Consider the following 23,531-nt stretch of genomic DNA (forward strand, 5'->3'; position numbering starts at 1 on the left):
ACCTTTCTTCCAAGTGGCTACTGAAGGGAGGAGAGCCCCTGACAGTCTCAGCCCTTACCTGAGAACACCAGTCCCAGAGCCACAGTCAAAGCGGAACTCCACGTGGCCCCCTGCCATGTTGATGGACAGGAAGTCTTTGCTGCCCGTGTCATAGCTGTACAGGAGCACGCCATCTTCCGAATCCGGCCGAAATGTGATCTCAAATTCCATGAAGGAAAGGTAATGCCGGGGCTCCAGAGGCCAGGGGGTTGCAGCGTAGGACCTCAGAGACTCTTTGAACTGAGGAATGGTCAAGGTGAAAGCTGAAAAAGCAAGTGCGTGGTTTAGAAACCCCTTCGTGCTAGAACTAGCCATCTTCTTTTCCTTCTGGGTATAGAACTCAAGGATATTTCTCAGCTGCTCTGAAGAGAAGTGGGTGGTGTAGCTGAGCTCTGACCAGTGGAATGTGGTTGGGAATAGTACAAGGCATTCCAGGTCTGGCTCCTATAGCTTCCTTCCATCCCCCACTCGCTCTTTCTCACCTACTGGCTGGATGTGGGAATCAATGGAGGATTCTAAGATCCTAGCAGGGCCACTACAAGGCATCCCTAAATGACCAGAGCCACCCCTCTCCCACTGACCTGCAGCGATGTGAGCAAGGACCAACCTTTAGTATGTGAGGCTACAGAAATACGAAGATGGAATAGAACAGCTCTTCCTTGCTCTGACTCACAACACCCTCTTCGAGGTGACAAAGATTTGAAATTATACAGTGTTAAAAAAAAAAACCTTTTCTCTAGGATGATGGTGTCTTAGGGCCAAATCTGAATCACTGGTAGAAAGATAAAACTTTTTCATCCCTGCTTGATTTTTTGTAAAATCTTTTTAAAAAATTCCATTATTATTGTGTGGATTCGTGTGTGCATGTATATATGTATATATATTAATAATCAATACAGTGTTGAGAGGTAGAACAATTCAGCAGAACAGTACAAAGAAAAAGAAACATCACAGAGTTAATGTTTCTGTGTTTGGCTTTCCAGCAGTTTCTCCAAACTGTCAGATATTCTAAGGAGCCTGAGCTGTGAATGCTTCAAATTCTGAAACAAACCACACAAATATAAGCTTTTCAGAGTTATTTGAGGGCCAAGAGGAGCTCACCAAAGCATCGGCCCAGGAACATCAAAAAATGAACTTGTCTTTTGACCAGTTTGCCACTTTGACATCTGAAGACACTTCCACCTGGTTCGAAAAAAAGATTCTCCCATCCCTCCCCACAAAGCAACATTAATCCCATAAAAATATGTGGAACCTTGCTAAATATGCATTGATGAAAAATTACACCAAGGTGAATTAACGAAGCAGACAGAAACCGCCATCAATTTGCATCTTTCTCACCATCTTCACAGTGTCGACCTCGAAAGCCCAGGGGACAGAGGCAAATGTAGGAATCGGCCTTGCTTGCCGTGCAGGTGCCACCGTTGATGCACGAGGCTTCATCACAGATCCCACTGCTGCACTCCCCTAAAAACAGAACGGGAATTACAAAGCTGATTTATCAAGTGAACCTGTCCGAGACTGGCCAGACCAACCACGTGCGATTCTGAACAAATACAGCTCATGCCCGTCTCCTGTTGATCAGCATCTCTGCACAACTGCAAACCAGCTTTCAGGAGATGTGGGCCCTTCCCTTCATTTTAATCTGATTTTGGTTTATTCTTTATGAGAAGCCACACAGGTGCTTTAAAACAGGGTGGACAAAGTAAATCAAATATTAAACTACCAGGCAATTTTATGAACCCTGACAGGGATGACGGAGCCGTTTCTGCTGTAATTCACCTCGCTGTTGTTCCCACAAGAGTGTTTCCATGCCTCCAATGTCAGCAGAGGCTTTATGTTAAAAAGCCTTCTTATTTGTGTGGCCTCAATTACCTTAAGTGCTGCCTGCCTTGTTGGCTGAACACAGAGGTGAGCAAGATAAGCACAGAGGGAGGTAAGCAGCCTTGTCGAAGCTTATTAACTGCCTGGGTTGTCAACTCCTCTGACAGGAGCAGAGAGGGAGCAGGGGTTAGCAGGGGGTTCCAGAATCCTTATTTCTCAGCCCCAAGTTACAGTCTCATGAGGGACAGGAAGGTGACCGGAATTAAAAAGTGCTGAAAGGTTCAACATCAGATGGCTTAGTTCTCTTTACAAATACACAATGGAGACACCCATAAAAGGTACTCTTGGCCATTTCCAAGCGTAGTCAGCCCAATGAAATGAAAACAAGCTGACTTTTCCTGGGTTGCTTTTCTTCTGCTTCTCTGCTCTTCCTTTTCTGCTTGTGTATAAGAACGAACTTAGGCAGATGGGTCACAACCTGGCCCAGAACAACATAGGTGAGTCCGAAGCACGTTTTCTCAGGATGGAAGAAAACGGGGTGCATCTGTGGTTGAGCCGTGAGCAATCCAGCTTGGCATCCCACAGTCTCCGATTTGATGGAGCCTGGAGCTCTCTCCCTCCCCCCTCACCCCCTCTCCTAACATTGCCACCCCCCACCCCCGCCGATTTCGTGAGATGAAGAGCCCTGATGTCATGATTGTGTCATCTCAGCAGGATGAGTCTCTTATCCTTGTCTCATCAGTCATCTGTGTTGGTTGAACTGATCCCGTCTTTTCTTCTCCCAAAGCCTCCTCAGGAGGAGGCGGAAGGGCTTGGCACACTCTGTACCCAGGAAAAGAGACCAACTTAAGGACCTGGTAACAGTTTCATTACAGCCCTTCCAGATGGCGCACCTCTCCAGCCAGGTGGGAGGTCCAGCTGGGGGTGGGGGGGCACTGCAAGTTCAGGCAGAAGTGATCGTGGGTCTTTTTCTCCAGCCATAGCCCTGAGAACATCACCAGCATCCACAGAGAGGCTGACTTGGCTTTAGGGAGCCAAACTCGCACAGCTTCTCCGGCTCCACCCATCTCCTTGGGCTGGGAGTCTTTCTCAGAGAAATGCTGGTGCCACAGGAAGAAGTGGGGTCCTTGGTTTATCTTAGATATACACGGGAACAATTATTTTACACATTTGCTTTGTAACTATTTTTTATGGTGGGAGTTGACAGGGAGGGGGCTCGAAAGCCAGCCAGAGATATTTACTTGATGAAAGTAGTTTTTCAGCAAAACCGTGCTGGCAAAGGTATGCATGATGGATTGTGAGGGATGAGGGTGGGGAAGAGGAGAAATGCCCACGGGGAGGTAAACCATGGCTGGAGAGGCTGATGGCAGAGGAAACGGAGAGAAAGGGAACAATCAAAGAGGCACAGGGCAAGGAGGAGTAGCCAGCTCATTTTGGAGGCTAAAGGTGGAGGAAGACTCCAGCATAACCTCAGGGCTTCTAGCTTGGAAGATGGAAAGGAGAGAGGCAAGAGGAAAGAAATAAGGGAGGCTGGGAACAGGACCGGGCTTCCGAGGAGTGGAGGAGAAGCTGTCTTTTGTTCACTTTAAACATAAGGTGATGGTGGAAGTGTCTGATGCTGGGCACCAGGGCAGATCCTGCACACAGGTGAGGGCTGGTGGGACAGCAGCCACTTGGGGGTGAGCCTGAAACCAAGAGCAGATGGGCTCTTTGACAGAAGACAGGATGGAAGGGCTCCTGGAGCTCCCACAGCACCAGGGAAGGGAGAAGAGCCAGCAGAGAAGACCAAGTGAGAACAGACAGAGGACCCAGAGGATCCAGACAAGGTGGGTTCCCAGAAGCTCAGGGAGATATTATTGCAGGTATTTCAAAATCTCACTTATGCTCATCACGCCTTTGAAAGCATGGTAGTTATTGCACCCACCATCGAAGAATCATGTCTCTAATGCTTTATAAAGAATGGTATAGGGACTTGCCTGGTGGTTCAGTGGTTAAGAATCCACCCGGCAATCCAGGGTACACCGGTTTGATCCCTGGTCTGGGAATATTCCACGTGGCCAGGGAGCAACTAAGTCCATGACCCACAGCTACTGAGCCCGTGCATCCTGGAGCCTATGCTCCACAACAAGAGAAGCCACCGCAATGAGAAGGCCGTGCACGACAGCTAGCGAGTCGCCCCCGTTCACCGCAACTAGAGAAAGCTCGCGCGTAGCAACAAAGACCCAGCGCAGTCAAAAATAAATAAATTTAAAAAATCTCTTTAAAAGTGCTCATTAAAAAAAGAAACATACAGCACTATACTAATGAAACTTACTATATAGTTTTATTTCAATATAAAATTGTTTCAGGCATACTATTTTCTGCATTTGAAAACATCCTTCTGAGAAGAGTTCCATGGACTTTACCAGACTGCCAAAGGGGTCATGACACACAAAAGGTTAAGAAACCTTGGGTTATTGAGAAGTAACAATCCTGGCAGCAAGATCCCAGGAATATAGGGAAGGATGGTGCAGAGCGGAGATGAACAGGTTAGTTTTAGAGAGAACTCTCAACTCTGAGGGCATGAGGAAGGAGTTGCAAGACCATGTGTATAGGCACCAACACATAAATTAACTGACACCGACACCTACTATTCACCAGCTGTTGCGTGGGTTTATGCAAGATAATGAAGTGAGGGGCAGGAGAGAGAGGAGGTCCTCGTGGAGGAAAGAGAGGGCGGAATGGAATACGCTGAGCAGACGCAGACAGTGAACAGCCTCCCTGCCCCTCGTCTCCCACCCAGCCCAGTGATGAGGCTTGTCTATTTCCTCTGCTAAAGATCCGACAAGTCTGCCATTCCTCTCACCCTCGATCAAAACCCGTCATCTCTGATCTGAACTACTGTACAGGCTCCTGGCTGGCCTACATGCACCCCCATGAAGGACGACCCCTTTCAATAAGCTGTCTGTAGTCAGAGGGATCTTTCCAAAACACACACTAGATCATGAGACCCACACGCCCACAAACACATCCCCACTGGGACAGACCATTTCCTCAGCCTGGAATGCACTTTCCTCTCCTCTGCTTTCTAACTCCTACTCTTGCTTGAGATATCAACTTCACATTGCTGCTGCTAAGTCGCTTCAGTCGTGTCTGACTGTGTGCGATCCCATACATGGAAGCCAACCAGGCTCCCCCGTCCCTGGGATTCTCCAGGCAAGAGTACTGGAGTGGGTTGCCATTTCCTTCTCCAATGCATGAAAGTGAAAAGTGAAAGTAAAGTCGCTCAGCCGTGTTCGACTCTTAACGACCCCATGGACCTCAGCCTACCAGACTCCTCTGCCCATGGGATTTTCCAGGCAAGAGTACTTGAGTGGGGTGTCATTGCCTTCTCCGCAACTTCACATTACATCCTCAGAAATCCTTTTCTTGACCCCTACCCCATAAATTCGCCCATAATACATTAGCATTGCACTTTCCCTTTGTAATACTGACTCCAAATTGTAGTTTTACATTTCTCGAGTGATGATTATTTGATTAATTTGGTCCCTCATCATGGCACGTACAGGCTTCCCAGTTGGTGTTAGTGGTAAAAAAAAACCTGCCTGCCAGTGCAGGAGACATAAGAGACACGGGTTTGATCCCTGGGTTGGGACCATCTCCTGGAGGAGGAAATGGCAACCGACTCGAGTATTCTTGCCTGGAGAATCCCATGGACAGAGGAGCCTGGCAGGCTACAGTCCATGGGGTTGCAGAGTTGGACACAACTGAAGCAACTTAGCGCATGAGTGTGCGTGCGCGCGCGCACACACACACACACACACACACACACACACGCATGGCAAGTCCAGGAGGAATGAGCTGGGATCCTGTCTTGTTCCACTCCTTTATCCTAAGCACCTAGAGCTGTGACCAGCACTAAGCAGGAGCTTAAGTATTTATTGAGTGGAAAAAAGAGTAAGAGGGTGATAAACCAGTGTGACCCACGGACCCTGCAGACTTCATGAATCTCAAATAATTTGGGGAGTTGGCTGCATGACACGGCAGGGTGTGGGGATCCAAGATGGGATTGGAAAAAGTGAGTGGTGGTGGTTTAGGTTGGAGATTTGGGGTGGAAATAATAAAAGAAAACACTGGGCCAAAGTTTGCAAAATTTTGCTGAGATTGCTGACTATTCTAAAATGTGAGTTCAGAGAGAGTCCACTAACTGGAAAAAATTTAATGAAGGTGATGAGGTGGGAAGGGTTGAGTAATGAAAGGCCCCCTGGAAATGGGTTTAGTGTGTTTGTTGGGGGGGGTAGAGGTGGGACAGAGAAAACATTGAGGTTGACAACAGCAATGCCAAGTTAGACATCAGAGGGAGGAGCCATGACTTGCAACCGTCCTCACCCTCTTCCGGAAGCCTGCATCTCCACCAGAAACTACCGCTGTTTACAAGAGCCCAGTCTCCACTGTGCTGAGACCACATTAACTTATAGGAACTTGGACTTCAACAGAACACACTCAAAGGGAAGCAAGTATGGAGGGTGAGAAAGGATAGCTAGCCCTGTTCTATCACAGAGAAAAAAACTGGGAAGAAATGAAAAAAGGTCATGTGACCAATGCCTGCCATTAAGATTCATAGAATAATAAGCCCATAGCTCTGCCCAGGGAGCCCAGAGCCTGCAAGGTGGACCCTCCTAGCTTATCCACTCAATGGAGAGGCTGGTATTGTAGAATTTAAAACGTTGTCAGGAATTGGCCCTTGCTCAACTTTGCAACTTCTTAACTTCTTGTCAGAGGTTTCTACAGCCCTGAGATTGCCAGACCTGTCCTTCAGGGCTATTTCCCTGATAGTTCAATGAAGAAAGAAGGAACAACTTATACCCTGTGATTATTGTTATTAATAAACTGAAGCCACATTATTATTAATAATATTAACAACAGGAAACACTTACAACATATTTGCTATGTGCAAGGCTTTATTCTAATACTCTATATGCACCATGACTCATCTAGACAAGACACTCTTATAAGGCAGTTATGTTTATAGATGGGGCAAAAGTAGTAGTTGCTCAGTTGGAGAAAGTAACATAGGGAATAAGAAGAAGAGAATAATCATTTTCCTTCAAGTAAACTCTATTGTTTGTAGTATCAGTGGTATCACCTTTGTGACCCCATGGACTGTAGCCTGCCAGGCTCCTCTGTCCATGGATTCTCCAGGCAAAAATACTGGAGTGGATAGCCATTCCTTTCCTCAGGGTATCTTTCTGAACCAGCAATCAAACCTGGGTCTCCTATATTGCAGGCAGACTCTTTACCATCTGAGCCACCAGGGAATCCCAAAGATGGGGTACTGAGTCCCAAACCAGTTAACTACCTGGATTTGATCTACCAAATCCAGGCAACCTACCTTTAGAGTTCAGACCCTTCTACACCACAGGAGACTTCTGATGGGCCTGATGGTTCCTACATTACCACAGTGGGCGCCTTTATAATAGTTCTAGTTATACCTGTTGATTGTTTGCTTGACTAAGTGATCAATTGAGGGGAAAAGTAACATAGGGAATAACAAGAAGGAAGTAATCTTTTCCGTTCAAGTAAACTTGATCGTTTGTAGTTTTAACAATGGTGTCACCTTTAGGAGTGAGAAAAGTAGAAGGAAGCAATTTGAAGCCAGTTCAGGAGGCTTTGATGTGGCAGATGTGGTTAAGAGGGCAGACACTGAGCCAGAACTGCTGAGGTCACCATTCATCAGCTCTACCATCTACTAGCTGTGTGACCTTAGGCAAGTTACTTAACTGTTCTGAAGCACCAGCTCTCATCTGTAAACATTGAGGCTAATCATAGCACCTACTATAGGAATTTTGAGGTTGTTACAGTCGTTCAGTCATGTCCAACTCTTTGTGACCCCATGGACTGCAGCACACCAGGCTTCCCTGTCCTTCACTATCTCCCAGAGTTGCTCAAACTCATGTCCATTGAGTTGGTGATGCCATCCAACCATTTCATCCTCTGTCATCCCTTTTTCCTCCTGCCTTCAGTCTTTCCCAGCATGAGGGTCTCCCCTAATGAGTCAGCTTTTTCCATCAGGTGGCCAAAGTATTGGAGCTTCAGCCTCAGCATCAGTCCTTCCAGTGAATATTCAGGACTGATTTCCTTTAGGATTGACTGGTTTGATCTCCTTGCAGTCCAAGGGACTCTCAAGAGTCTTCTCCAATACCACAGTTCCAAAGCATCAATTCTTTGGCACTCAGCCTTCTTTATGGTCCAACTCTCATATCTGTAGATGACTACTGGAAAAACCATAGCTTTGATTATATGGACCTTTGTTGGCAAAGTAATGTCTCTCCTTTTTTTCTCCTTTTTGTCAAGGTTTGTCACAGCTTTTATTTTGAGGAGAATAAAGTTATTCCAAATGGTGGCTATACGTAGCATGTGCTCAGCTAATCAGCTATAAAACAAGGACACAAACCAACTGTACCTGGAGTTATGAGTACCAAATAGCTCTGATGCAGGAATGGAGAGAGGGTGGAATAGGATCATACATGGAGAAGCATGTGTGCGTGCGTGCTTAGTGGCTCAGTCGTGTCCAACTCTTTGTGACCCAGTGGACTACAGCCTGCCAGGCTCCTCTATCCATGGAATTCTCCAGGCAAGAATACTGGAGTGGGTTGCCATGCTCTCCTCCAGGGGATCTTCCCAACTCAGGTATCGAACCCAGGTCTCCCGCACTGTAGGCAGATTCTTTACCAGCTGAGCTACAGGGAAGCCCATGTGGTAAAGCAAATGCAGCCAAATGTGACAGTAGAGGTTAGGTTGCAGGAATGTGGCATCATCGTGCATTCTTTCAAAAGAACATCTTGAAGATGGAGAACAGAGAGACCCAAGAAAAGGACTTGCCATATCTTGCCACGAGAATGTCATACGAGGATGTGATGCTCAGAGCTGTGGCACCATCTTGGGATTATGAGTGAGAAACAAGAGAACCACAGAGACGCCAACCCAGAGATCTGACATTACTGAGTCACTATGAGGGACGGAACCACGTCCTCCCCAAATTCATAGGTTGAAGCCCTAACTCCCAATGGGACTGTATTTGGAGATACCACCTTGTGGAAGGCAATTAAGGTTTAACTGAAGTCATGTGAGTGAGCCCTACTCCAATCTGACTGGTGGAGAGTCAAGCACAGACGGAAGGCCGCACGCGGACACCATGAGAAGATGGCCATCAACAAGCCAAGGAGAGAGGCCGCCAGAGAAACCAAACCTGCCAACATAATGATCCTGAATTTCCAGCCTCCAGAACTGTGAGAAAATGAATTTCTGTTGTCTAAATCACCTAGTCTGTAGTATTTTGTTACAGTGGCCCTAACTGACTAAAACAGTCACTGAACTAACCAACCTTAAAATTATCTATCAGCTGCCTTCAGTTATGGAATAAATGTCCTTATTGCTTTAAAAGCAATCTTAGGTTTTTCAACAAATGGTTCTGGAACAACTGGGCAAGCACACACACAAAAAAATGAATGTAGACACAGACCTTACAAACTTTGCAAAAATTAACTTAAAACAGATCACAGACCTAAATGTAAACATTAAATTATAAAACTCGTAGAAGGTAACATGCGTGAAAACCTAGATGTCCTTGGGTAAGGTGATGACTTTTTAGCTATAACACCAAAGGCACAATCTGTGAAAGAAATAATTGATAAGATAAACTTCATTAAAATTAAAAACTTCTTCTCTCTGAAAGACAATGTCAAGGGACTGAGAAGACAAACCAGACTGGAAGAAAATATTTGCAAAAAACACATCTGATGAAGAACTGTATCCAAAATATATAAAGAACTCTTAAAATTCAGTAATAAGAAAATAAACAACCCAATTAAAAATGGACCAATCATTAAAATGTATACAAATACACTGGAGAGAGTGTGGAGAAAAGGGAGCCCTCCTTCACTACTGGTGGGAATGTAAATTGGTACAGTCACTATGGAAAACAGTATAGAGGTTCTTCAAAAAACTGAAAATAGAGCTTACATATGACTGAGTAATCCCACTCTTGGGCATATATCTGGAAAAAACTATAATCCAAAAAGATACATGCATTCCTCTGTTCATAGCATCATCACTTACAAAAGCTAAGACATAGAAAGAACCCAAAATCTCCAATGGCAGATGAATAGATAAAGAAGATGCAGTATGTACATATACAATGGAATACTACTCAGTCATAAAAAGAATGAAGTTCTGTCATCTGAAGCAACATGGATGGACCTAGAGATTATCATACTAAGTGAAGTAAGTCAGACAGAGAAAGACAAATACCATATTATATCACTTAGATGTGGATTCTAAGATACAAAACAATGAACTTATCTAGAAAACAGAAGCAGATTCACAGACACAGAGCACAGACTTGTGGTTGCCAAGGAGGACAGGGGCAGGAGAGGGATGAATTGGGAGTTTGAGATTAACAAATGCAAATTATTGTATACATGTATAACAAAATCACCTTGCTGCACACCAGAAACACTCTGATGGGGGATGTTGATATTGCGGGAAGGGGATATACATGTGTGGGGACAGAGGGCATACAGGAAATCTCTGCACCTTCCTGTCAATTTTGCTGTGAACCTTAAACTACTCAATCAAGTCTTAATTAAAAAAAGAAAAAGAAAATAGAAAAAAAAATCCACAAACCTAGTTCTGCCCTATTTTGGGTAAATTCTTCAACTTTCACAAGCCCCAGTGCCTTCTTGTATAAAATAAACATAGTAATAATTTCTATTTCCTAGAGTTAGTCAGAGGAGTAAATGCTGCTGCTGAGTCGCTTCAGTCGTGTCTGACTCTGTGCGACCCCATAGACGGCAGCCAATCAGGCTCCTCCATCCCTGGGATTCTCCAGGCAAGAACGCTGGCGTGGGTTGCCATTTCCTTCTCCAATGAGGAGTACATGAGAGGGCCACAATAATGCATTTGGCACAGCAGTCAAAATTTGAATGTGACCACTTCTTTTAGAAGCAGACAGTATACAAAAGATCTTTCCACGTTATTGTGTTGGTTTTTCCACTGGACTGGATGAAGAAGGATAGGAGGACTCAACTGTCATTGCCTCGTCAGATTGGACCAGACTGCATTTCAGGAAGGAGGCCAAGACGGCAGCAGGACACAACCGAGGGTCCAGTGCACCCGTGGTCTTATTTACCATGTCCTGGTGTTCAGATTCAGAGTCATCAGGTCTGCAGAGCACCAACCTCACTCGTCAGCTCACCTCCCTCCTGAAGCTCTGTATTAACCATCCTTGACCCAAAGCAGAAAAGCGACACACAGGAGCATACCTCCCACTTTCAACCACTTACCCACATCGGCCCCGCTGAGCGCTTTCCCCAGCGGCCAGGGCCTCAGGTCCAATCTCTTCCCGTTAACAGTGAGGGCCTGCACACAGCCTTGAAAGCCTCGGTTTGTCCCTGTTGCTCTCACCAACCAGTAAGCACTGGGAGCGCCACCAAGATAGAGTGGTGTCCGGAAGGTAATTTTACTGTACTGGCCCTTTAAGAAAGATGGAAACCATAACTCACTAAACAAAGTCAAAAGCTAAAACACACCAGATGAGGGACATGATTAAGATGCAATACAGTGCCAGTATGATCTCTAGGTCCATCTGTGTTGCTGCAGATGACAGAACTTCATTCATTTTATGGCTGAGTAGTAGAGAAGGCAATGGCACCCCACTCCAGTACTCTTGCCTGGAAAATCCCATGGACGGAGGAGCCTGGTAGGCTGCAGTCCCTGGGGTCGCTAAGAGTCGGACACGACTAAGTGACTTCACTTTCACTTTTCACTTTCATGCATTGGAGAAGGAAATGGCAACCCACTCCAGTGTTCTTGCCTGGAGAATCCCAGGGATGGGGGAGCCTGTTGGGCTGCTGTCTGTGGGGTCGCACAGAGTTGGACATGACTGAAGCGACTTAGCAGCAGCAGCAGCAGTATTCCATACAGAGAAGGCAATGGCAACCCACTCCAGTATTCTTGCCTGGAAAATCCCATGGACAGAGGAGCCTGGTGGGCTGCTGTCTACGGGGTCGCACAGAGTTGGATACAGCTGAAGCGACTTAGCAGCAGCAGTATTCCATACAACCACATGGACTACACAGTCCATGGAATTCTCCAGGCCAGAATACTAGAGGGTAGACGTTCCCTTTTCCAGGGGATCTTCCCAATCCAGGGATCGAGCCCAGGTCTCTGGCACTGCAGGCAGATTCTTTACCAGCAGAACCAATAGGGAAGCTATATATTACCACATCTTCTTTATCCATTTATCATATATATATATGGATGTATATATATATATATATATGGATATCCATATATCCAATTTATGGATTTTCTTCCACCCATATTTATCTTTAAGTCATTGTCCTACTGGAAAATTAAACCCACAGTTAGCACTGGAAACTCAGAGAGCTGTGTTTTGAGAAGGGATGACTTTGGAATGCCTCAAAGGGAAAGGAAGGTCAGTCAACGCCAAGAGCAAGCCAACAGGCAGTGTACCGTGCTGGGCATCCAAAACAAACTTTCTCTTTCCAGTCCTGACACCAATTTACTGTGTATCTTGGATGGGCCATAGGACTATTCTGTGTCTCAAAAGGTGATAATACTAATTTTGTGTATACGTGGGCTAACGTTTATCCTTTTACTATCCCGGTCACCTTTATACTATGTCCTGCAAGAGGCATTTGTGAGAGACGGAAATTGCCAAGACTGAGTTGCAAAATATTTTGAAATTTACTCATGGATACATTTTTTTAAAGTCTTATTACAGCTAAGTAGGGACATTTCCAATCTTAGACTAAACCACAATTTGGACTGTAGGTTTTGAGGTTATAAAATACAGAGTTGAACATGAAGTGGGACAAAATTAAGGTGCTCTTGGTTATTTGTTTTTTATTGCAGAAATATCTCATTTGTTTGGATTAAAAGGTATAGAGAAGGGCTGGGTAAAGGCATGCTGCCAGTAGTTATAAAGTTTCCAGAATGTAAGCCACTGAAATGTAATCTTTACCCTTTATACTTTTGTTATCAATAAGTAAAACATCTATTCATTGCTTTATCTTTTCTAATGAATAGATAAGAATCATTTATAAATAGTGTATTAAAAGCTAGGCAGCTTCGAAGTATTTACAGTGGATTTTAAAGGTTAATTATTTACATTTTTTGTTAGGTGAATTGAGTGCCTGGTTGGCTTATTTCATCAAGATCCTCAGGATTTACTTCTTTTGGATCCCATCCTCATCTCATCCCATCCTTCTGACCCCATTCCCTGATCCAGGACCATAGCAGGAGCCCAACAGCTAAATCCTTTTCTTCTTTTCTGGAGCATTAAGTGCACCATAGGGGTGAATAGCTCCTCTGAGGCTCCCTTCACAACATCCGGGATAACAGTCTTTGAGCCTAGCCTTTATCTTCCTCTAATAAGGGTTACCTTTGGGTCTCTGAAGCCTGTATTGCCTGCCTATGGAAAGAACTGGTGGTACTAGAATTTGCATTCCCTCAGCACAGCTCTTAACAGGTTTTAATGGGTGATTGTGAAAGTCCAACCCCCTTGCTTTGGGTTGGCACTATTCTGAGGTACAACTTACACTCCAGAGCTCCCCTGTAGGATCAGGCTAATGCCAGATCCTGGTAAACTTTGCCTTAGATCTCATTCTTGCTGACTTCTATCCCTCCCTTGTTCATTTTAATCCCTTCTATCGCAGGTTTCCTATGGGATTCCTTTCTTAGTGAATCATTTGCATAGACTCATCAACTCAGGTCTGTTTTGGGGGAACCCTGACTTAAAACAGATCACTATCTCTCAAGACAGTTTCTTAAACACTCTATACTTGCAGTCTGACTTATACAACTTGCTTAGCAAATCCTGGTAGTAGAGAGGCAGATGTTACCCTGAGTATCCACAAAACTATATACCTTTTGTAATTAATTATTATATTCAATAAATCATATACTCTGAAGGCAATTCTATCTGAGGATTAGAATCACTGTTGTGCATGCTCAGTCATGTCTGACTGACTTTGACCCCATGGACTATGGCCCACCAAGTTCCTCTGTCCATGGAACTTTCCAGGCAAGAATCCTGGAGTGGGCTGCCATTTCCTACTCCAGGGGATCTTCCCAACTGTTAGAGCACTGCAAACTATATACATAGGCACCAGAATAGAATAGGATCATCACCTCCATTTTTGTAGATGCTATGCCTTTATTAATGTAACCTATAATTTCTTTAGCATGTTATCATATGGCCCTATTTATTTACCTTCATTGAATTTCTTTGTTTTAAACCATATAATACTCATACATGTATTACTTCTGTTACAGCTTCTCCACCTTGTATTCAGGTTAGTATTTTGAACCCAAGTTCAAAGCTTCTTTATTCCTATCAAATTTAATTTTAACCATAGTAGACCCATTGTTCTGGCATTTATTGAGTCTGCAGTGCATTTATCCTCTCTTTCCCTTCCTTAGAAATATATGCATATCTGTATAATGATCTTCTTGGATTCACATTGACTACATTTGTATTCTTGTTCCTTTGCAAACACTGGGATCCAAATGATGAGGTTTATTTTTTCTATTCTTTTTTTTTTTTTAGTAGCAAGTCATGACCCTTTATACAGCTTGCCTTGTCAGCAAAGAATATGAAGAGCCTAGGAAGGAGAAAGCTACACACATATACACAAAGGCTTTCTTGCTACTTTTTTCCTCAGAGAATACAAACACCTGCCTGATTATAATTACAGACTTGGTTCCTTGGCAGGTTGCTAATCCAAACTGTTTATTCTAAACACAGTCCTAAAATTGCTCAGAGCATGACAAATATGTGAATACCTAGGTGATTTGCTGAGTAGCCCAACAGTTAAATTGTTTTACCACTTCCTATAATCATGGCCCCAAAAAAGGTGGATGAATAGATTATGCCTGCATATTGAACCAAGTGAACCTTTCGGGATGATTTTCTAAAGTCACAGGGTTACGACAGCTCTGTCTTAAAAGCAAGCTTTGTGTCTGGCACTAATAAAGGCTTCAGTTCTTCCAACAGGAGTCTTCCTCCGCTTTGATGTCCTTGTAGAAAAAGAACATATCCTCAGGTACAAGACCTCCTGCATGTCCCTGCACCCAGGGCCACGATGTCGGCATATTCAGTCTCCCTCCTCAGTAGGTGTGGGATGGACATGAGCCCTGAAAGCCCACCCTCAATGGAAAAGCTGGCAGAGCTGGGTTGCCTGAGTATACCATTCACAACAGTCCATCTGCCAGCTCTCTGCAGCGGGACCATCCCAGAGTGCTGGGCGGGAGGGTGCGAATGAGGCGCCCACTCACCTGGGACTGGCCCGTCACTGGGGTGCCATTGTTCAGCTGCAGCAGCCCGTTCAACCCATCTCTGTAGAGCGTAACGGTGTGCCAGCCCCCGAGTTTGATTTTGGTCTCACTTACAATGATGGCGACCCCAGTTCCACAGTTAAACCTGTGGGGGAAGAAAAGAAAACTCTTAGATCAAAATGAAAGTGAAAGTCGCTCAGTCGTGTCCAACTCTTTGCAACTGTGTAGTCCATGGAATTCTCCAGGCCAGAATACTGGAGTGGATAGCCGTTCCCTTCTCCAGGGGATCTTTCCAACCCAGGGATTGAACCCAGGTCTCCCACATTGCAGGAGGATTCTTTACCAGCTGAGCTACCAGGGAAGCTCACTATTGTGTTCAGACTCAATGGACATCATTTCCAGGGCAGTAATAGCTTCATTAAGAGCCTGTCTGTTCAGAGCTAGGCTTATGGGTTTAAATCCACACACAGAAAAACTTCCTTAGAAAGACGCCTCTTCCCTAGGACCACCTCAGTCTTGTCTTTAATCTGCCTGCAGGATCTTTCAACATGGGGCCTCCTTTAACCCGACTTTCTCTGTAACTCAGAGAATCCTGGGCAGCTAAGATCCTCTCTCTCCTTCTCAGAGATGGCCGGATACTAAACATGGATTCAAGGTGAGGAGAATAGAGCTTGAGTCACTCTGTGTCTGGGGATTTCTCTGGGGACTTCCCACAACTCCCAAATGACAGCCTCCATGATATTAATAAAATGTTGAAGAAAAAAAAAACCCAAAATGGGTCTTCACACTTATTTTGGCAAGCTGGGCAGCACTGCCATCTGTGTTCAGCTGGGCCTGAGGGCAGGTGTGGTTTCCATGGGAAGCTGTGGCTCAGAGCGGGTGTGGGTGGAGAAGGAGCATTCTCAGACAGTTGCATTATTCTTGTTTTTTTTCCCCCAACCTCCGTATGTCCTGGGGTGCCCTCCGGTCACTACACCTGACATCTAGAATTCTGACCCCTTCCAGCCAAGTTCTAAGCAGCCACCATAGCACCTCCCCCTCGGGTCCTGAGGCTGTCAGAGGGGGACACTGGCCATGACATATAGTGTTGTCCTTTCCAGGATGTGCACTAATTGCAGCCTGCTTCTCATGGCCTCCCTTTGTCTCCTGATCCTCAATGGACAGGAATGGGTTGGAGAGGCATTGCAGAACTGGCTGACCTAGAGGGGGTGATCTCAGAATCACACAGTAGGAGTTGCAGAGATGGAGAGCTGCTACTAGCAAATAACCAGCAGGGCTAGCAGAGTCCTTCAGGTACTCCAAGCATTAGAGCCCACGAGGTTAGGGACCACTGCCCTGGATCCTACTAGCTGAACTCAATCTCCCATCAAGCAATGCATTTAGCAAAGCATGCAGGGGGCAGGGGTAATTTTCTACCCCATGTGGAACGCTTCACAGACAGTCTTATCTATCTTAACCAAAAGTAATTTTGGTGCTGAAATAATCAAAAAACAATAATGGTTGGTGCTTACTGAGTGCTTGCTATGGTTCAGGCACTGCTCTAAGTACTCTTATGTATTACTGCATTTAATCCTCACAGTAACCCTGGGAGGTAACACAGAGTGGGAGAGGTTAAGTCACTTGTTGAAGGTCAGGTCACCAGGGAATGTTACCATGGGGATGTTGACCAGTAAGCCATGGAGAAGCACTTGGCTGACCTCATCAAATAGTCCCAGGTACACCTCTGTGAGGATGATTAAAACACATCCACAGAACTCTGCCTCCAGAAAACCACACAGAAACCAAAGGTGGGTGGCTTCCAAGATGCACTGGGACACAAATGATCGGGGCAGAGGAGGTAAGTCAAACAGTCCATCACAGTCTGGAGGGAAGATGAGGATACGGTCTGAGTCTCTAGGAACCTCCAGGAGGCTGTGGGCTCCTCTCTGGGCTCCATGGCTGTCAGCTGAATCTACTTCAGGGGACAAGGAGAAGGTCCCAGCCTTCTTCCCATCGCATCCACCAGAGCTCCGGGAAAGAAGGAACTTGATGGGCTCTGGCTCACTGCTGCATCCCCAGGCACTGCCGCAGTGCCAGGTACACTGTGGGGGCTCAAGAAAACATTTGCTGTTGAGTGAATGAATGATCACAAGGTTCCAGACTCAAATTTCAGAGGTTACCCTGCTATCTTGATACCCCAGTATTTAGTAGACTGGTCCAGGCTCCATAATACACACAGTTCCTTTATTTACACTATAAATCGAGTATAGGTTTTGTTCACAGTACAGAAAGGAAAACACATTGTAGGGTAGTATTAAACATTCCAGGGGTTTCTGCCAGGTTACCTGAACTGGAGCGAGCGCCGGATGACAGCCAGGGACATGAAATCCCCCCTGCCATGCTCATTCTCCCCGCAGTAGAGCAGTAAGCCGTCCTCAGCCTCTGCCTGTTATTAAACAAACAAAAGCCACACGAATAATGAGCACCTCCTCTTCCACAGAGGGCCACCCAGAAACACTCATGGACACGAAACTCGAGCATCTCCATGAGGTCCTATTTACAAGCATGCAGACTCCAATTAATTCCCAGGTACACAGTTCTAGTTCATTTTCAATAAACAAGGGGCAGCAACATGAACAGTGTATGAGGATTTGGCAGTGACGTGAGAGGAAGGCGGTCCCATATCTGACCCACTCTGTACCCTTGCTGGACCCACCAGCAGAGCCCCAGGGAACCGTGGGCACAGAGGCTGTGGTCCCACAGGGGCTCCTCTCATCCTCGTCAAATTCTATTCTCACCAAAGAGCATTCCAGTTTTTCCTTTTTTTTTTTTTCTTCCCAAGCAGATTTGCATCTTTCCTTGCATTAGGAGAACAAGACAATACAAGCAGCCCATGGACTAGTTTGGTTTTCACCCATGCTGCCTGTCCTAGACTGGGACAAGTCATCTTGTGGATTCTCAACACTCTGCCCTTAAAGGGGACTTGTTTCCATATCTCCAAACCTATTCCTGTCATCTGAGATACCCAAAAGAACCCCTTTGAGCTGAAGGCACTGCAGCTGATTCAGTGAAGAGCATCTATTGGGCCGTCGCCAGCGCCAGGGTTGCTTATGGCTGTTTTTCTATCTGTGCAGGTGCGGTCATAACAAGGAAGGTTGTCTGGGCTTCCATTAAAAGGGATTTGGGGATGAAGAATGCATTTATGCCTTCTGAAATCCTGGCCTGGTCATGATTATGAAAGTCAACTGCAAAAAAAAAAAAAAAAAAAAGGCACAACCTAAGAGTTGAGAATTATGTTTTATTTGATGGACTTGAGGACATTATGCCCAGGGAATAGGCTCTCAGAGCTATTAGGTTTAAAGTGTGAAAGTGTTAGTTACTCAGTTGGGTTCAACTCTCTGGGACCTCATGGACTGTAGCCCAACAGGCTCTTCTGTCCACGGAATTCTCTGGGCAAGAGTACTAGAGTGGGTTGCCATTTCCTTCTCCAGGTGGTCTTCCCAAGCCAGGGACTGAACCCTGGTCCCCGCATTGCAGGCAGATTCTTTACCATTTGAGCTGTCAGGAAAGCCCTTTAGGTCCTCAGCAATTGGGCTCAAGTCCTCAGCAAATCTGCTGAATGAAACGTAATTCTCAACTTTTAGGTTGACATGAGCAATATGGCTGGAACCCAAACATTCTCCTTGGGAACTTTCAGACCAGCCATTTCCATAGTTTGGTAACATACACAACCCACTCTCCCTTTGCTGCAGCCCTTGAGTGTGCAAATGTGCCCATCGTTCTCGCTGCCCTGTGAGTGGGTTTACCCTCTGCTTCCTCTCCCCTTCTCCTTCTCCCTTTGATGCAGCACATTGTTGTGTGACGGTGCCCAACAGGCGCTCATAAAAGGATTAATCCTTCTTACCCTAAATTCAAGAGTAATTTGAAATGCCTGGTAAGAGTTCTTCAAAGGTTCAAAGGTTACATAGGAGTGACCAAAGAACTGAGGATACTGTATAACAATATCTGAAAAAAGAAAAAGACAAAAGAATGCTGTTTGCTCACTTCTTCAAATGCAAAACATCAATACACAACACCATTGCTTGGATATCATTAAGTAAAAATCCCAATAGTCTGTTAAGCCTAGCTTACCATCTTCATTTTTCTACTCTTTACCCCTAGGATTCTCATTCCTGGGGGTATTGAGCTTCTGAAGTTCTTAGGGAGAAATCAGATCTTTGGAGATTGTTACTTGCCACTCTAAAAAGAAATCAGTGGCTTTAAGGCCACTGACACCTACTTTCACATTGCACAACTGTGTAATACACGTTGGCTCGACTAGTATCCTTCTTAACCTTCATGCACAGATTTCTGCTGTATTTTTTGAAGAAGAGGTGTCACAAAAGTAAACCCACCCCCAAGGTGCCATTGGGATGATTTACGCATTGCTCCAAAAGGACTACATGTTTGGTACATACAGGAATACGGCTGCTATTCAACTAGAAGCAACGGAAGACTCACATTTGCCCTGTATTGCTAACTAGCTAGTTTAATAACTAAAACATGGAAGAAAGGGCTTATCTTAGGAAAAGGACTAGAAGGAACCTTCTGTGGACTGCAGTACTGCTCTCTGGCTCCCTGTAGGCTCAGCCCACCACCCACTCCCCCATGCACCCACCTTCTGAGCAGCTTTCACGCCCTTTGCCCAGGTTGCAGTGGAATCGATCCCCACCCACTCCACCACGCACCCACCTTCTGAGCAGCTCTCACCCCCTTTGCCCAGGTTGCAGTGGAATCGATCCCCACCCACTCCACCACGCACCCACCTTCTGAGCAGCTCTCACGCCCTTTGCCCAGGTTGCAGTGGCATCGATCCCCACGCACCCACCTTCTGAGCAGCTCTCACCACCTTTGCCCAGGTTGCAGTGGCATCGATCCCCAAGCACCCACCTTCTGAGCAGCTCTCACCGCCTTTGCCCAGGCTGCAGTGGCATCGATCCCCACGCACCCACCTTCTGAGCAGCTCTCACCGCCTTTGCCCAGGCTGCAGTGGCATCGATCCCCACGCACCCACCTTCTGAGCAGCTCTCACCGCCTTTGCCCAGGCTGCAGTGGCATCGATCCCCACGCACCCACCTTCTGAGCAGCTCTCACCACCTCTGCCCAGGCTGCAGTGGCATCGATCCCCACACACCCACCTTCCGAGCAGCTCTCACCCCCTCTGCCCAGGCTGCAGTGGCATCGATCCCCACGCACCCACCTTCCGAGCAGCTCTCACCACCTCTGCCCAGGCTGCAGTGGCATCGATCCCCACGCACCCACCTTCCGAGCAGCTCTCACCCCCTCTGCCCAGGCTGCAGTGGCATCGATCCCCACGCACCCACCTTCCGAGCAGCTCTCACCCCCTCTGCCCAGGCTGCAGTGGCATCGATCCCCACGCACCCACCTTCCGAGCAGCTCTCACCACCTTTGCCCAGGCTGCAGTGGCATCGAGAGCCCCCCCAGGTGTAGTCACTGACACAAAAGCTGTCGGCAGAGCAAAGAGTTTCATCGCAAGACGTGTCAAAAAGCCTTGGCATCATAGCCACACCATGCTTTCCTTTCCTGTCCACTGGGGTGGGCTGGGGGGCCGCTGCAGCTGTGGGGAGAGAGGCTGCGGTTGGGGGGACAAGCCTAGAAACAGTCATTGGGTTCGGTCTAGGTGCCATCTTGGATTCCAGAAAAAATTTCTTATTCCCTTCTTTGATAGCAGGAAGTGGTTTAACCTAAAGTCAGAGAAGGAAAAGAAGTTCAGGATTAACATGGAGCACAGTAATTAGACTGCCTTATTTATGGCTGATGTCTAATGCATGAAACTACAGTTATTCTGATATTTCCCCAAACCTTGGGAGATAGAGACGGCAAATCGTAGTGACTCCAGTTTATGGATAAAGAACTTCAGGTTCAAGAATTTTAAGTACCTTCCCCTGTATTACTCAGAAAATCAGTGCTAAAACTGATATTACATGATTTATCTTTATTACAGCATCATTAAGGCACATTACTTTTTCAAGGAATTGTTCATTTCTGTATCAATATTGACTTTATAAAATTTCACTTGCTTGGAATCTAAATATGCTTTTGACAAATGGTGACGTCAACAAGCAGAGGCTGACTTTAGAACATCAGCATAGTTGATATCTAGTTACTATTCATTTACAATCACCCAGAGACTAATAGTCAGAGGAAATAAATACGTTTTAGAAGCAAATGAGCCAATTTAAGTGAGCCAATTTAAGTAACTCTTAAGTAAGATGTTTGTGGTCCATTGACTAAACCACTTTGTTCAGCAAGGAAACAAAAACACCCAGGCTTATAAAGCAGGACTTCTTGTTACCTCCTCAAAGGAAATATCCAAATCTAAGTCGTCTTCAAATGTGTCATCATCCTCGCCAGCCTCTGTGTCGGTTGCATAATGGGGTCCATAGCGCCCACTTCCTGACTCCTCGGGACCTTCGTAGAGAAAGCAGCAGCCTGCAGTCAGCACCTGCTTTGCTCCCTTTTCTATCCTAACACAGCCCATACACAGCCGTAATGAATGGATGGAGATACATCAGAAACACACAAGGAATTCCACACAGAAAAGGAAGCAACATTGAGCAAAAAATATGAAAAACATTTAATCTCATAAGTAATCAAGGCAATGCCCATAAAAAGCAGAAAGAGCTGCCATTTTATACCAACAAGACTGGCAAAGACAAAAGTCAGATAATAAAAAATATTGCCAAGGGGATCTCCTTGGTGGCCCAGTGGTTAAGACTCTACACTCCCAATGCAGGGGGTACAGGTTCACCCCCTGGTTGGGGAACCAAGATCCTACATGCTGCACAGCAGGGCCTGGAAAAAAAATGTATTTCTACCTTTAGACCATGAAATTTGTGCACCATGTTTTATGTCCCTGGATATGTTCCAGTGTTTCCCAGTTTACAGTCTATGGGAACTTGAACAGAATTTGTATCCTACTGTTGTGTGAAAATTGTATAAATCTTAATTGTTGAATTGGTTCATAGTGCTTTTCAGGTCTACTATGTCATCCTACTTCTCTGTAATAGAAGAGAAGAATCTTCTATTACAGAGAAGTAATAATAGAATGTACATGCATTCTATTAATTTTGAGACTTTGATATTGAAACTCCAACTAAAAACCTTAATTTATCTACTTGAAAAAAGTAATTGTAACATATGGTGGAACTATATGTAACTTTGTTCTGTATTTTTCAAGTCTCTTGTAAATATGCTATCATATGTTCATAATTAAAAATTAAAATTATAAAATGTATTGCCACGGATGGAATCAATGGTGACTCATACTCTGATGTTAGATGTGTAAACTGGTATATCCTCTTTGCAAAACACATGGAAATACTAAATGAAGTAGAAAATGTTCATACCTTTTGACCCAGCAATCTCACTCCCACTTACAAAATATGGAGAAGATCTTTCCCATGTATACCAGGAGACAGGAGCATAACACAATTTGCAACATCATAATTTATAATAGTAAAAAAGAACCTGCTAAATTTGCTATTTATAATAACACCCCAAATATCTATCAACAGAGAATGGATAAGTGAATTTAAATATATCTATGGAGTGGAAAACTATGTAACAGGGAAGAAGAATAAACATTTAATTGAAGCATTAGTTGAGGCAATGGATGAACATTTAGTTGAGGCATTTAATGCATCAACATGGTTTAATCTCACATGGTTTTATGCAAAAAAAAAATGTAAGTTGCCAAGGAACATACCAGTTTGATGCCACTTACATACAAATCAGCAGCAAGAAAAACTATATATTATTTAAGGATACATATGCACATGCAGACTTCCCTTGTGGCTCAGACGATAAAGAATCCGTCTGCAATTCAGGAGACCCATGTGTGATCCTCAGGTTGGGAAGATTTCCTGGAGAAAGGAATGGCAACCCATTCCAGTATTCTTGCCTAGAGAATTCCATGGACAGAGGAGCCTGGAGGGCTATAGTCCATGGAACTGCAAAGAGTTGGACATGATTGAGCAACTAACACAAACATACATGTATGTTTGGGGTTAGGGTACAGGACCCACTCAGATACCAATATCTGCAGATGCTCAAGTTCTTTACATAAAACGCCAGAGCACAACTGGCCCTCGGTATCTGCAGGTTCTGCATCCATGGTTTCAACCAACCACAGATCAATATGGAAGACCCATTGTGTATGTAATGTAAACTCTTAAGAAAAGGAAAGCAGGGGGCTTCCCTAGTGGTCCAGTGGTTAAGAATCCACCTTGCAATATGGGGGATGTGGGTTCAATCCCTGGTCAGGGAACTAAGACCCAACATGAGGTGGA

At 45.2% G+C, this 23,531-nt stretch overlaps 1 protein-coding gene across 3 annotated transcripts in view; it reads right to left on the bottom strand.

Moving 5' to 3' along the window:
* EGFLAM (EGF like, fibronectin type III and laminin G domains) overlaps window positions 1–23,531 on the bottom strand; it is a 195,819-nt gene that overhangs the window by 40,343 nt on the left and 131,945 nt on the right. For 2 of the 3 annotated variants that reach the window (XM_055554439.1, XM_055554438.1), the window contains exons 8-15: window positions 21,536–21,651; window positions 20,606–20,924; window positions 19,085–19,185; window positions 17,526–17,626; window positions 15,202–15,346; window positions 11,184–11,373; window positions 1,378–1,503; window positions 59–302 (exon numbers count right to left, since the gene is read on the bottom strand). In XM_055554439.1, the coding sequence (XP_055410414.1) occupies window positions 59–302; window positions 1,378–1,503; window positions 11,184–11,373; window positions 15,202–15,346; window positions 17,526–17,626; window positions 19,085–19,185; window positions 20,606–20,924; window positions 21,536–21,651 (1,342 nt within the window). Of the gene's footprint in view, window positions 1–58; window positions 303–1,377; window positions 1,504–11,183; window positions 11,374–15,201; window positions 15,347–17,525; window positions 17,627–19,084; window positions 19,186–20,357; window positions 20,369–20,605; window positions 20,925–21,535; window positions 21,652–23,531 lie in introns of those variants that run through there. The other variant, XM_055554440.1, reaches the window with a different exon arrangement.

This window comes from Bubalus kerabau, chromosome 18 (genome assembly GCF_029407905.1).
Source record: "Bubalus kerabau isolate K-KA32 ecotype Philippines breed swamp buffalo chromosome 18, PCC_UOA_SB_1v2, whole genome shotgun sequence".
In the NCBI taxonomy this organism is placed as follows: Eukaryota; Metazoa; Chordata; class Mammalia; order Artiodactyla; family Bovidae; genus Bubalus; species Bubalus kerabau.